At 47.6% G+C, this 15,397-nt stretch overlaps 1 protein-coding gene across 1 annotated transcript in view; it reads left to right on the forward strand.

Moving 5' to 3' along the window:
• Nucleotides 1–15,397, forward strand: part of Col4a2 (collagen type IV alpha 2 chain) — a 132,903-nt gene that overhangs the window by 71,183 nt on the left and 46,323 nt on the right. Inside the window, exons 5-8 of the mRNA XM_051181975.1 lie at nucleotides 9,968–10,102; nucleotides 10,327–10,371; nucleotides 13,320–13,436; nucleotides 14,675–14,746. Of these exons, the coding sequence (XP_051037932.1) occupies nucleotides 9,968–10,102; nucleotides 10,327–10,371; nucleotides 13,320–13,436; nucleotides 14,675–14,746 (369 nt within the window). The remainder of the gene's footprint in view (nucleotides 1–9,967; nucleotides 10,103–10,326; nucleotides 10,372–13,319; nucleotides 13,437–14,674; nucleotides 14,747–15,397) is intronic.

Below are 15,397 nucleotides of genomic sequence, written 5' to 3' on the forward strand. Positions count from 1 at the left end.
CTAGGAGCATATCAAAGTGAACTCATCCCATTATCATGTCAAAGAAAAAGCAAGGAACAGCCTTTCCAGGGGGGAAAAATGAAGCGTTTGCAACATTAGGGCATCATTAATCATTAGAAGTCATCTATTCACCAAAATACACAGGGAGCATCATGGGGCTCCGTAGTGGCCAGAGGGGCTATACAGGTTTAAGTTAGCCATAACACAAGAGTTCCCTTGGCTTGAGAGTGCTGTTTAGGGACCACAGGGAGATAGCAAAGGGGATACCAGGGTGTTGTTAGGGAAAGGAAGCACAGAAGCTAGCTAATGGGTTATTACAAAGATTGAAGCAAGATGACAAGAGAGGAAAAGACAGATGTGCAGGACAGGAACTCCATTTAAGCAGTGATAGGTCCTTGCACATAAGCCAAACACCAGCAGTATCTCCACTTGTCCAGAATTGGACTCTGGAGATGGTCTTTAGAGAAAGAAAAAGGAGATTTGGGGTTATTGTAGGACGTGGGGCCTGAGGGAATAAAGCCTAAGTTGGATTTTCTACATTCTGTGGTTAGGAATCTGCATATGCTTGGGCAAATGTCCAAAGGGAGGGGACCATTGAGAGGGAGTGAGGTGTCCTAAGAGGGTTCCAGGACTTGAGTTTGGCTAACTCCAGAGTAACAGCTGATGACCACTGAGCCAGCACCCAGGAGAAGAGCCTGTTAAGAAGGCAAGCAGCACAGAGCAGGGTGAGAGGCCCTGAGCTTAAGTACTTGTACCTGCTCATGATGGATAGGAGAGTTTGGTCCAAAGAACAGCAGGAAGCCAGGGCTCCCTGGCTCAAGTTATGGATGGGAGAGAGGAAGTAGCTTTGGAAACCGTACCTGAGTGAGAAGCACATGATCTACCCAAAGTAAAGGACCCACAGTCACAGCTGGCCGTGGGAAGTCAGGAGAGTCCTTGGTTGTCCCTCTACTGCTCTCCACACTTCCGCCCATGCAGCTGTCCTGTGGGTGGGCTGAGTCTGCCCCAGTGTGCCAGCCTAACAACGCTCACCTTACGGGAGCATCCTTGGGAATCGGGATGGGACTGCTGAGGTGTGAATGGCTGCTAGTGTGCAGACAGACTCCTACCCACATTGCACAGCAAGCTAAGACACAGAAGGAACCCTGAGGACATGGAAGATGAGGACAGGCGCACACATACGTATACACTCAAAGGAATTGTGAATTTGTCTGTAGGCTCTTGTAGAAGAAGCCTCAGTGAGGGGCTTAGATCATCTGCAGGATATCCTAATTGCCAAACAAAGCCAACATCTGCAATGACAATACCGCTTGGGGTCCTGAGCTCACTCTCTCCCTGGGCCCTCACAAAGGAAATCAGGTGCATCCCATCTTGATCACATGGAAGGTCACCGACCCTTTGTCACACTCATGGAAAGGATGGGTCTCAGGAGGGTGAGCTTTACTCAGTATCTCCTGCCATTTTGTTGAAGAAAATTGCTACCCATTTTTCTTCTTTAAAACAAACAAACAAAAATGCCATTAAAGGTAGATCACAAACATGTGTTGCCTCCAGTTCCAGGGGACCCAACACTCTGTCCTGGTTTCTACAGGAGCACCAGGCTCTACAGTGATACACAGACCTACGTGCAGGCAAAACACCCATAAAGTAAAATTGAAGAAAATAAAATAAAAATATAAATGCCATTACAGGGAAAGAATTGGTGGAAGCTGGAGGTAACTGGGCAGTTAAGAGCACTAGCTATTCTTGTAGGGGACCTGGATTCTTCCAGTCCCATAATCCACGTGGCTGTTCACAACTGTCCATAACTCCAGTTCTGAGAGATTCACCATTCTCTGTAGGCTTTGGACACACTACATGCACATGGTACACATGCATATATGCAGGCAAAACACTCATACATATGAAATAAAAACAGGTAAAAAATTCAGAAAGAAAGAAGGGTGGAGATGTAACTCAGCCACTGAAGTGCTTGCTTAGTGTGCGGAGCCCCAGGCTGGTCCTCAATTCCTGCAGAAGGAGCAGAAGAGTAGCCACCCATTGCTGCAGGGTGAGCTTGAGGCCAGCCTGAGCTACACAAAACCCTGTCTCAAGAGAGAGACAGAGACAGAGAGGAAGGAAAGGAGGGAGGGAGGGAAAGAAAAAAGAGAGAGGGAGAGAAAATAAAGGAATGGAGGAAGGAAAGAGAAAAGAAAAGGAAATTGTCATGTGTCCTGAGGTAGGTGTCATGTCCCTGGGTCTTGGGTCTCCTGTCTGTATAACTGAGCCATCCATCATCCATTATCTCCCCACAGACTACATGGAAGATTGGTCTCCTGTGGTCTGTTTTCATTCTGGATATGTGTTTGGTGACATCTAAGGGTCACCTTAGATGAAAAATCAGGGGAAGGAAGTTCAGGACACCAGAGGGCGGTCATTTGCAGAGCCATGGTTGTGAGTTCAACTCCTTATTCACTGCCCAGAAAACAACCTTAGCCTGAGGGCTTGGGACAGCATCAGAGTGGTTCTGTAGGGAAGCCCTGCCACCGAGGGCTGGAGGGTCTTCTCATGGGACTCACCCCAAGGAGCAGATCCTTCTAAAGTACAGGGAAGAGAGGCTATGTGTGACCTGGTGTGGACGAACAATCAGACTCTTCAAGGGTTGGGCTGGAGTGTAGCCCAGTGACAGCGTACTTGCTTAACATGTGAAGGGTGTGGGTTCTTTCTCCAGCAAGGGACTGGAACTTCAACTTAACTAGTAGAGTGCTTGCCTAGCATACACAAGGCTCTGGGTTTGATTCCCAGCAGGACATACTCTGTACATGGGGCCTTGTACTTGTAATCCCAAGGGGATCAGTTCAAGGTCATCTTTGGCTATGGAGAAAGTTTGAGGCCAGTCTGGGGTAGGTGAGACCCTATCTCAAAACATAAAAACATCAAATAAGCAAGAACACTGCAGAGGCCATGTGCATATGAGAAGAAAGAAATGGGAAATGTCAGGGCTGTGCCACCACCCAGCCATGCCCATCCCCCCCCCCAGCCTTTTAGGGCTGGAGTGAACTTGTCCCAGGTCAGGTGAGTTCTCTCGGTAGGAGGCATCTCAAGCTTTTAGATCCAAGTGCCACACATTAGGGAGGCTCCAAGCATACAGGTTCCAGCCATTCAGAGACTGCAGCAGACTCCTCCCTTCTCAAGTAGGTCTCGGTGATCATGTAGCGTGGGTGATCATCACCACTGCCCTTGACCACCCACAGACCACTGTCTATGACCTAGCCTCTCAGAAATCACTTTTTTACCCTTTTATGTTGTTCCTAAACCACATCGCTGCCAACTGAGCTCTGTTTGTTCTACTCTTCTTCCCCAAACTGTTTGGGAAACACTCCTGCCCTGCCCTGCCTTGCCTGGTTTCACACCTCAGTTCCTGTCTGCGGTGAGCATGCCCAGGCTACCAGTGGATCTCCAGAGCCATCTCCCAAGTGAACTCACTCTCCCAGGATGTACAAGGCAACTAGTTGACCACACCCTAGCCTCAGTTTCCCCCAGAGCATGAGCATAATAATGATATGCGATCCTGGGATTTGCAGGAATTAAAATCTAATGTGTTAACAAAGTTGGAAATAGCCCATCCTCCTTTAACAAGACAGCTCAACTACTCTACCAAAGGGAAAAAGGAACGTGACAGCTCCTTGAACAGCCTGGAATTAAGCAGCCACAGTTTTCCTCAGAATTATTCCTAAGGGAGGTTAGCACCCCATGACAAATGAAGGACTTGTCCTCTGTCCCAAAGAGATGAGTCACGTGACCCTGGAGAGACTCAGAGCCTTCAAGTCAGAGGGCAGGCTTCCTAACCACCTGGAGGCTAAGGCTGACTGCCACCTGGTGTTGACCACTGGAACTGCACTATCATTCCCTGGCCCTGTTCCTCCCACCAGGAATGTTGATTTCACTTCAAAATCGAGATATTCAGTAAACACTAAAATCCTTCCTTTTATAGATTCTTGCAGACTGATGTCGGTACACACCCCTGATTCTCTGCAACTTTTGACACCACCACCCCCATTCCACAATGGTTCCACCCACGTCCTACCCATTGCTAAGCATGTTCAGCTCATCGTGGGCTGTTGTCCTCCAAGCAGTCAGGCTCAAACCCTACCAGCCCCACACCCCCAGGAGGAGGAGCACCCAGCATTCCAGAGCCCTGCCTCACCCGCACCTCAGATGCCCACAATACTTCATTATCTAATCAGATGCTAAACGAGGTCTGATACGAAGGCCTCCTTCCCTGAGTCTGGGTGGTCTCCTTGATGACTTCATCATGAGGGCCTGGGCAACATTCCGTCGGCTGTGCAGACAGCCAGGCCAAACCCTCTACAGAGCCAACAATCAGTTCTATGTGGCTGGTGCCGGGCTAAGGCAAGAGTGGGGTATTTCCTAAACGGCTCACGGGGTCTACAGAACTTAATGGGGCTGGGACAGTGAGGGTGGCAGGTCTTCTCCAAAGGGCTCCCACACACACACAGAAACTGTGATGTTATTATAGTGGTCTCCAAAGGGGTTCGGGCTGGCAGTGTAGATCAGAGCTCATGTCTCACAGGTGCCAGACCCTGGGCTCAACCCTCAAAACCACAGAAACAGGAGGAAAATTCTCTAAAAATGGAATTGGGGTGGGAAGAGTCAGATAGCAGCAGGGAAGACTGAGCAGCCCGCCACTCCAAAGGCTGAGGGCAAGAAGCACTTGTGGGTGCTGAAACGCTCTGCTCAGGCGAGAGGCTGAAATGAGGCATGGCCAAGCTTCCCAGGCATGCAAGCTGCTGGAGGCCAGGAGCCACCAGGGAGCCCTTAATCTAGTTAAGGCCAGACCTGACTAGTTTAAAGCCTTTTTGTTTCCAGCAGTATTTGGAGAATCAAACTTGTTAATCTTGTCCACTATTTTGTTTTGTGGTTTTTGTGTCTAAGAAATCTTTTACAACCCAAAGTTTCAAAAAGTTTCCCTGTAATATTTTCTTCTAGCCTGTTTTGGTGGTGGTAGTGGTGGTGGTTGGCTGAACGTTTTGTTTTGTTTTGTTTCTTTCATTTGAGTTTAATCCATTTCAAGTAGGATGCTCCTGAATGGGGTCCTGGGAGTATAACTGAAAGTTTGCTTCATTGCACGTGGATGTTATTTACTTTAAAATTTTATTACATGCACACACATACATATAAATATTTGTGGAGAAGAAGCATACTTGCTCCATGGCATTTGTGTTTGTGTGTGTGTGTGTGTGTGTGTGTGTGTGTGTGTAGGTCAGGAGACAACTGTCAGGGTTTCCCTCCTTCTACCATGTGAATTCCAGGAGTGGAACTCAGACTGTCAGTCTGGATAGCAAGAGCCTTTACCCACTGAGCCATCTCACCAAGCCCAGATACTATTTACTTTTTAATACAATCTTAAATAGTTTTGGAGAGTAGCTCTAAAGGCCCTTATCAAGCCACGTCATATAACGAATCCAATATTGTTCGGCTGGCACTTGCTAATTCACACTGTGGTTGATCTAACATGTTCACAGATGTGAACTGGTCATCCTTATGAACAATAAACAGTTCTAAATTCTGGGGTAAAGAGTAAGAATACCCGGGTCTGAAGATGGCTGCCTTTGCAGATGCCTGGCATTTTTTTCCAGTGTGTGCCATCAGGCTTACAGAAATTCACTAGTTCTTAGGAATTCCCCAGGATCACCAAGAGCCATGATGTGCTGCCCTCAGAGGAAGGGAGATCGCCTGCAAGGAACTGGGGAGGGCCTGAGGGTCTGTGGCTGATGCCCAGGAAAGGTGAGACAGGAAGGGTCAGCTTAGGAAGGAGAGGGAATTTCCTACCATTCAGCCTTGGGCTTTGCGTCATGAGGATCTATTCTCTCTACCAGGAAAGGCTGTCGCCGGATTGAACATCCTGATTTGCACAGACGGGTTCTGTCCTTGGAGACCAGTATTGGGGCTTCTCTGGCCTTTGTCCCAGTGTCCAGTTGCATCTGCATACACACTGTCTAGTGATACTTTGCCCTGTTTTTAGATGTAAACTTTTCCAAATTCAGGAGCACTCTCAGAGGCTGAGAATCTAAGTATGCCTCCTCCAGAACCATAGAACTTCATAAAGTTGGCTTTGGACTTGGCCTCACCCTCAGCCAAAAAATTTACTGGTGACCCAGGTATACACCAGCCATGACTCCAGAAAGGGAAGGACAGGGTGTCGAGTGGACAAGCCCCTGTCCTACTTATTCTGTCTTGTAGGGAAGTTTGATTAAAGTTAATATTTAGCTAACAAAATATTTTTCCCTCTGCCTTGAAAGCCAGACCTTTCTCTGAGCTACAATTTAGTCCTAAGGAGATTTTTCTTATTAAAAGATAACCATCTCCTCCCTTAAGCGCCCAGTGGAAGGAAGTGGAGAGGCAGGACATAGTGGTATCTCAACAGCAATACACACAGGAATCTCTAGGGATTGTGTGAAATACAGATTCAATGTTCCAGGGCCCTGCCTGGGACTCTACTTCTTACGTGTCTAGCAAGGACTTGGAGTGACCCCACACAGAGACACAAGGGCAGAACTCGGCCAGCCAGGAGCCAGGCAGATGATGGCCCTCAATGATGAGCCTTTCTAACCCGTTATAGCTCCTTCCCACTGGTGTTCAGCCCTTCTCCTTGCCATCACCAAGGGACAAAATGGGATCACTGCTGTTAAACTTCTGCCTGAGATGCACGGTGGAAAATGATGGTTTTCATAGTCCTGCTTTCTAGGAAGCCCTCTCTGTGGCTAGAACGGGGCAAGGGTAGGGCACATGATCTTACAGGTCCTTTGAAAAATGTCTCAGGCTTATACAATATATTGTGTCCCTGCACTATGGAGATGCAGGCCGTGGGAGGGAGGATATTTTCAGGGATGTTGCAGGAATTGGAAGAACTTTGTGGATTTGGGGATTTCGAGGTTGGTGTGTAGACATCTTCTCTCAGGACAGTTTTATTTTTAACCTCTTTACACAAGGAAAGGAAGGGATGGGGATTAGTTTTACGAGCTGGACTTTTCAACAGATGATGGAAGTGTCTGCCTCTGCTGATTAGCAGGAATGGAGACCCTTCTCACCTGTGCGTGCAGCTGCTGCTCACACTCCATTTCCCACTTCCTGATCAGGCAGGACATCCTGGGGAAAGCCCCAGCCTGACCACTCAAACACAGCTCCCAAGAGCACACTGAAGCTGTGCACAAATACCCGGTTACCCACAAGGCAGGGTTCAAGCTGACAACAGGAGCCAGGACCAGGCCCCAACATCTATTTTCCCCAGATACCCCCTCCCTGCCCTGAAAAGAAGCAGCCTGGAGGCTGTGGAATGTTCCAGTCCATCAACATTCAGGAAAAGTTCAAACTTGACAAGATTGGCTAGTGCCAAAGAAGAAGAAAATAGTTCTGGCGAGGGTGGAGTGAAATTGGAGCATTTCTGGTAGAGTCTTGAAATGGTGCAGCCTCTGAGGAAAAAATTTGGTCACAGCTCAGAAACTTGAATGTGGGACTGTCACAGGACCCACTGAGTCCTGGGGATGAACACCGAAAACTGACAGGAGGAACTCAGGCAGATATTTTACACACATGCTGATAGCAGAGCTGTTCAAAGTCCAAGAAGTAGAATGGGCCAGCCGGACGACTCAGCAAAAGATGTTTGCAGTGTACCCTGCAGTGTTTGCTCCCCCAGGACCCATGTAAAGGTAGACTGAGAGGCCTGCCTCTGATAAGTCATTTTCTGAGCTACAGATGTATGCTATGGCATGCATGCCCAGGCACACACATACAGAAACACTCAGATATGCCCTTTAGTAGTTGAAAGGGGCAGGCTGGGTACATCTGTACAATGGAATAATATTCAGCCATGAATATGAGGTACTGGCCTTTGCCGTAGTATAAATGAGCTCCCAAAGCATTGCATCAAGTGAAAGAAGCCAGACTGAAAGGGTCGCTCATCATGTGATTTCATTACTGTTGATTTATAGAGACAGAAGGCTGAAGGGTGGTTGCTGGGAAAGATGAATGGGGAGGGGTTGTTTAATGTGTCTGGATTTCCCTCTGAGGCCAGGAAAGTACTTTTGGATCTAGATAAAGGTGAGGATTGCTCAGTATGGGAAAACACTGGGTTATGCAATGAAGAGTGACAGACAGTGTGCTTCAGAGGAGACAAGACTAGAGCTCACCTGGAGGTAGACACCCATCTGAGAAGTGCAGGTCAGAGGTCCCCTGGCAGTGGAAGGAAGTGAGCTCGCAGGGTACTTTGTCTTTCCCATCAAGGGGGCCCAGGAAAGAGTTTGAGTACGAGGGAGGAGGGGGTCTCCTGTCCCTCACACAGGTCCTGTGGTAGCTAGGGATTTGTGTATTCCTCGGCTCTAGAATAATTAACACTCCCTCACCCCCCACCCCCTACCCCCCCCCACCCAGCAGACTTGCAGGCTGTGAACAGTAAAGATGGATGCCACTGTGAGGAGTGTCCCAAACCCCTGGAGTGACCCCTGTAAACACTGTCAAGGGGGGGCCTCCACACAGCATGGAGAACTGAGGTTCTAATCCAAGGGAAACTAGATCCATTACCACCACAAACCAAGATGGACATGACTGGGAAAGGTCCATAAATGCCAGAGTCAAAGCATGTTCTTTTCCCAAACACACAAACAGCAATGAAAACACAGTGCTTCAGAGACAGGCTGAGCCTAGCGGTCCTCGCAGGAAGCCACACAGTAGGACCAGCCTCTTGCCTATAATGTTCTATGATGTATGGACCGCACCACGCTCAGGATGCTGAGCTGGCCCTGTCCTGGCTGGGCATTTGCTGGTGTGGCATGGCTGGATGATACCAGCAGAAGGCATGAAGGATAGGGAAAGGCACCAACCCAGATGGAGCCCTGGGGACTTCTCCAGACTCTCCTTGGGTTGAGGAGTTAGGGTGCCTCAGCTCTGGGGTGGGTCTCTAGACTCCCCCACCAGTCTGTCTTCAAAGAATGGGCCTCTTCCACCCACAGACCTGTGGCTCCTACAAGAACCAGTAGCAAAGGGATATGAACAGCGCTGAATAAGGTCTCCCTGCTCCTGGGTGGGCACCTCCCATGACATCCACCCCATACCTCACCTCCCACAAAAATCTGTCTTCTCACTTTAATACTATGAGACACTAAAGATGACCTCTCAACACTCAGTAAAGACATACACTTCACAGTAAAGACTGTCCTGTTGGCAAAGGAAGACAAGACCAGAAACAAAGATATAGGCCTCTCCCAACCCCCAGGACAGCAGACAGGTCTTGACCCCTTCAGCTACTTCACATACTTGGGACCTTTAGTACATGTCATTACTGATTATTTTGTAAGCGTATGTCCTTCCAGTTCATCCCCATCGGAGCATGTATTGGAACTTTCTGTTTGAGGCTGAGTAATATTCCAGTGTAAAGATATACTGTGCTGCCTGGCTTGGTGGCACACACCTTTAATCCCAGCACTCGGGAAGCAGAGGCAGGCAGATCACTGTGAGTTCAAGGCCAGCCTGGTGTACAGAGTGAGTCTCAGGACAAGCTCCAAAGCAATACAGAGAAACCCTATCTCAAAAAACCAAAAAGAAAAAAAAAAAAAGCTCTACTGTGCTTTGTGTAGCTCCTGTGTATATTACACTGAGGAAAGTGTGGGTCATTTTACACAAAGGAGACTTTAAAAGCCAAGCAAGTTGATTCTGTTGTTGCAACTCAACATTTGACCGCTTGCCATCAACCTCACCTGTCAAACTCACTTTTCACACTGAACCCATTTCCCCTGAAGCTCTCTGACCTCTTTCCTTAGCCAGGGATCCCTCTGTGGTGGCTCTGGTAGAAAATGGCCATTTACACAACATTCCTAGAGACGGGAGATCTTAGAGAATGGGACATGCCATTTGGAAAATGACTGTAATTGAGAGTTTCAACTGTGTCACTGAAGATGTATTGTTCCCACAGGGCCAGCCGGGGGTAGTGGGCACCCAGGGGTACACTGGTCCCCCAGGGTTGCAAGGCTTCCCAGGGCTACAGGGCCGCAAAGGAGACAAGGGCGAACGGGGAGCTCCTGGACCAACTGGACCAAAAGGAGATGTGGTACGTGTGCTGACTGGGGTCCTCTGCTGGGTGGCACTGGGGGTCTTGGCTGGGGTCCTCTGCTGGGTGGCACTGGGGGTCTTGACTGGGGTCCTCTGCTGGGTGGCACTGGGGGTCTTGGCTGGGGTCCTCTGCTGAGTGGCACTGGGGGTCTTGGCTGGGATCCTCTGCTGTGGGTGGCACTGGGCCTTTCTGCTTGTGTTAATTGTTCTGATTCTTTACAGGGAGCCAGAGGCGTCTCTGGATTCCCCGGCGCAGATGGAATTCCTGTAAGTGTTTGGGAAGATGAGAAGGTTAAACATTGTGTGTGTTCCAAGCAATGCATTTATAACTTAAAGAAATAACTTTGAAATGAGGTGGCTTCTTTGTTTATAGCATCAAATAGGGTGGGGGTGGGGGTCCTCTGTGCTCAGTTTTCTCCTGGATTCCAGGCAAACAATAGATTTCCTTCCTGGAGCCCCTTATAGATAGGGCTGCAGAACTGGGTCTACTTGGCTGGAACTTGACCTTGTTAGCAGTCAAAAAGATAGAACCTGGTGATAGGGCTGCAGAACTGGGTCTACTTGGCTGGAACTTGACCTTGTTAGCAGTCAAAAAGATAGAGCCTGGTTCACAGACGGTCTGTAAAGAGCTGACCTCGAGAGTTTCATCTGTCACATGGACAATCTGTATATACAAAGCCCAGCAAGTACCAGGGTGGAAAGAAGCCCCCGTGGCTCCTGCAGCTGCCCAGAGTCTCTGTGGTGATGGCACAATCATGAGTCAAACAAAAAGTTATAGGTGGGGCATGGCTCAAGCCTCTCATCTAGTATTTGGGAGGCTGAGGCAGGAGAATTACCATGAGTTCAAGGCCAGCCTGAGCTGTAGAATAGGTCACACTACACACACACACACACACACACACACACACACACACACACACACACACACACGGATCAGGGGACAATTCACTCATGAGAAAAATCTCAAAATGTAATAAAAGTGTTTTTATGAGCTAGTTTACTTCTTGTGGCAAAAAACAAAAACAAAACCAGCCTGACTCACAGCCTTCCTCGTAGGACTGGGCCAGCGGATTCCCAGGGCAGGCTTCCAGGCCAGACCTGAGCTCAGGGATCAGTGTGTTTACCACACATCCTGTCACGCCTCCTTCGTCTGCTGCTGTGCCTGGAGGCATGGGCCCTGTAAACCTAACCATATTCAGTGTCTTCTCTCTTACTATGCACACATAGGGAAGGAGGCAGTCCCCTGGCCAGCTTTACTGTCACCACTGGTACCAGGAACAGGAGGAACCAGGGAAGTCTGCTCTTTGCCTTCAGACCCATAGTCCCACAGTCTTAAAGGAAGTCTAGCAGAGGGAAGGTGGCCATGTTTAACAGAACATGAGCCCAGCATGCCCCCGACCTCAGTGTGCTCTGACAGACTTGGGGTTACACCACACTGTAGCTGGGAAAAAGGAAATTACTGTATCATTACTTGGGGTCTTGAGAAATAGAAAGAGAACAGAATCCACACATTGTCAGAGATAAACAGATCATAAAAATGTTTTCCCACAAACAGCCTGAACCTAAATTCCCCATTTTTAAACTACTTTTTAGAACTCTTTGGGCTGCCTGGCAGTTCTGTCTTGATGGTTTGTTAATCCAAATGAATGAATGAAGATGGCGGGACATTATGGATCACAATGGAGACTGATGTGTCTCGCTTTCATTCAGGTTTTTTTTAATCATCTGTGTGTTTATTTCATATTGGAAGCAAATGATTACCCAGTTAAAGGAACAGTCACCACCATTTCCGCAGATGCCAGAGTCGCTGCAGAGAATACAGCACAGATGATGGGACCTGAATGTCACTTGTCAGTGCTTGTCAGCTTGTGAATCGTGATCTTAAGATCGAGTTATATGTTCAAAGCTGTGTAAGACAGCATCCTTGAGAAGCTTAGAGCTGTGTCCCAGAGAAACTCGTCTAATTAGATATGCAAGATGGATGTCTAGTCAGTGTGACTTGGTGCTTTCCTCAAAGCTCAGTTTTAACCATGTTGGTGTGCACCTTCCAATATAGTGGGTCAGTTCTAGGAAGGAACCACGGAAATCAGTCTCCACCAAACGGATGAAGACTTCATCCGCGTGTTCAGGGGAAATTGCCACGGGGACAGCAGAGCTGGAGAAATCTAACTTCTTGAGGTGAAACTGAAAGACCAGGTCTAGAAGCCCCTCTTGTCCTTACCCAGAAGGCCACCAGAAAGGAAAAGGGACACTCTTGACTTACCACAGGACAACTGCCCAAAGCACAGGCCAAAGCTGCCTAAAGCAAAGAGATGTGCAAAAGAAGACGTTTCTCTTAGTGTTTTTCAGTATCATTGGTTATGTGGGATTTGTTCCCAGACTCTTAAAATTTTCCAAATTTCTCAAATCTGGGGGGGGGGGGAAGGCATCCAAATGGCCCCAGAATATGGTTTTTACCCAGATACATCATTGAAAGAAATTGCACAATTACAAATATCAAAACAGGCTCTGTTCTAATAAAGCATAAATTGTCAGCTATTGGCTCAGCCCCATTTGTCTGAACCAGCTCAATGCAATCCTCACCCCTCTAGTCACTCAGCAGGTGCTTGGTCATGTTGTCACCTCTTAATGCCTCAGGGTTTTGTTATTCTTGACTAAATCTAAAACTTTGCAGGGTACAGTGGTGCACACCTGTAATCCCAGCATTTGGAAGGTTGAGGCAGGAGGATCTCAGGTTGGCATCCAGCCTAGGCTACATAGTAGGGCTTTCTCAGATGACAATAAAGCAATTAAAACAGTGTGTCACCAAAGAAAGCTCTGGGGTGTGACTAGCACCTTCATTTGAGATTTGGCCTCTCTGGCTCCCCATCCACGGTTCAATGAAGCTGTATAGCCATCCAACAGCCGCATCTAACAGCTCTTAAAGGCTTTCAAGGTTACTGCTTCCCACTGCCTGCTGGAACGTTTCTGAAGCAAGGCAGAGAAAGCCAAGTTACTTAGAGCCTAAGAATGGTACCCTGCCTTTACAGCCTTGTGCCTGCTTAAGACACACCTAATTCTTTGCTTGTTTAATCTTTCATCCTTTCTTCATCCATTTTTGAGTTATCTTTTTTATTGGATTTGTTCTGGGAGTGTGGCTTTTGAGAACATTTACCACTGTTTCATGAATCGATGACGTGAAAACTTGATTGTTCACACACCATTCTGCTTCCCAGGGACACCCAGGGCAAGGTGGGCCCCGAGGAAGGCCCGGCTATGATGGCTGCAATGGGACTAGAGGAGACGCAGGTCCACAAGGGCCCTCTGGATCTGGGGGCGTCCCTGGGCCCCAGGTGAGTATAAGAGCAATGTGGTGGTATGTTTAGCCAGGAGGCCTGGGGGGGGGGGGGAGGGCACCTATCAGTGTAACTGGACCTAACCTAATGTGGCATGAGCTCCACTTCCCAGGTTCATCCCAGGAGGGCCACCTGCCAAGCCTTGTCCTTGCCATCATGGCTGATGGTAGCTGCTTTTCCTGCCCACTTTATTCTCTCTTTTTTTTTTTCAGCTGACTGTCCTGGGTTCAAGCAAGTTCACTGCCCTATTCTTGATTCACTGTTAGATAGAAGCTAAGTGGCTTGGTGTATGTTCTTGCCCATTATCTTCCAAGGATCATGTCATCTTCTCCCGTATTCTAAGTCAAATAACAATGAATGTTTCAATAACCCAGCTAAAACCAGAAAGTTTGATTCTTGTCCCAAGTGTCTGTTAGACATGGAGGAATCATCAAATATGATCCCTGGGGACCTGGAAGGTGATCAGGCTCTCCAGCATCTACGAAAAGACAGATAGGCAACAGAATTCCTGTAATCGTCCACTCTGTGACCTCATTCTTGGGGTCTTTGCAAAGAATCCTAAAATGCTCCCTCAGAACTACATTTGTAAATTGAGGTTATGCTAACAGCTTTTCATTAAGCTTTTGTACTTTGAAAACACAATGAGGTAAAAAGAAGCCATGAGCAAGCATCCCCAATTTCATCCTACAGCAAGTCAGTTTCTCTGGCCAATGGTTTCCACCTCTTCCTTGCAGGGCCAGCTCACCGCAACTCTTTTCTGTGTAGTTCAGGGTGAATTTCATTACTTCTCTGTCTATTGAGCTTAAGTTTCATGACAAGACACGAAATACTGATCACATATAGATATTCAAGGGAACTGTTTGTACAGACTGCCTGCCTTTGATGTAATTCAAGCCATTCCCCTGCATTAAATATCTCTAAGAGTCTTGTTGTTTATATTGTTGGGGCACCAATACCACTACAAAGATAATATAGTTCTGTGCCAGGGGATGAGTGTGGAGGTCCTGAAGATAATTTAAATCCTATAACATATTTCCATTTTAACTCAAGAGTATAAAATAAAAAATCTCAGACTTAAAGCTGGACCCTAAGAAGTTGGTATGGGGGATGGGTACTGACGTAATTCATAATCTGAGTATTGTAAACAAAGCTGACAGTCACCTGTGTCATCTTGACTATGCTGGAAGATAATGGGTTCTTCTCTGTTTCCCCCCATGGTGTATCTGCTAATTTAGGGGCCCCAAGGACCCAAGGGGCAGAAAGGTGAACCTTATGCACTGCCTAAAGGAGTCCAAGAGAAATACAGGGTATGTATGCCATAGGTAGGAGACGGGACTTGGGGAGCCCGCATAAATTGTCAACAGAGATAATTAGAAATTAGCTCTGATGAAAGGAAGAATGCAAGGAAGTCACAGATCCATGGTGTCATTCAAGGCTGTGATTGGGGTCATCGTATTCTGTTTGGGATGTATTTAGTTTTCCCATGTTCTCAATGCCCAAGACCAAATACCTCAGTCTAGGGGTTGGGGAGGCTTATATATTTCATACTTATTTCCAACTCTGCCATATATAAAGGTCCAATGATGCTTAACCAGTAACTCTTGGTGGCTCAGGAGATGGTTTAGTTAGTAAAGGGCTTTGCAAGTATAAGGTCTGAGTTCAAATCCCAAGACCCATGTAAAAAAGTGGGCACGGTGTCTTATTCTTAACCCCAGCACCGAGGAGGGGAGACAGGATTTGCCTGGGATGGGATTCAATAGCCATCCAGACTAGCCTATTTAGGGAACTCCAGACCAATGAGAGACTGTCTCAAAAACATGGCTATCTCCTGAGGCATAACATTTGATATTGACCCATGGCCTCTCATGTGAACACATATATACCTGCAAGAACTCACACACCCATATGCACATACACACACAATAGTAATTCTGAATTAACCCTGTTTCCTCTCAACC

The sequence above is a fragment of the Phodopus roborovskii genome, unplaced genomic scaffold (assembly GCF_943737965.1).
Source record: "Phodopus roborovskii unplaced genomic scaffold, PHOROB, whole genome shotgun sequence".
Lineage (NCBI taxonomy): Eukaryota > Metazoa > Chordata > Mammalia > Rodentia > Cricetidae > Phodopus > Phodopus roborovskii.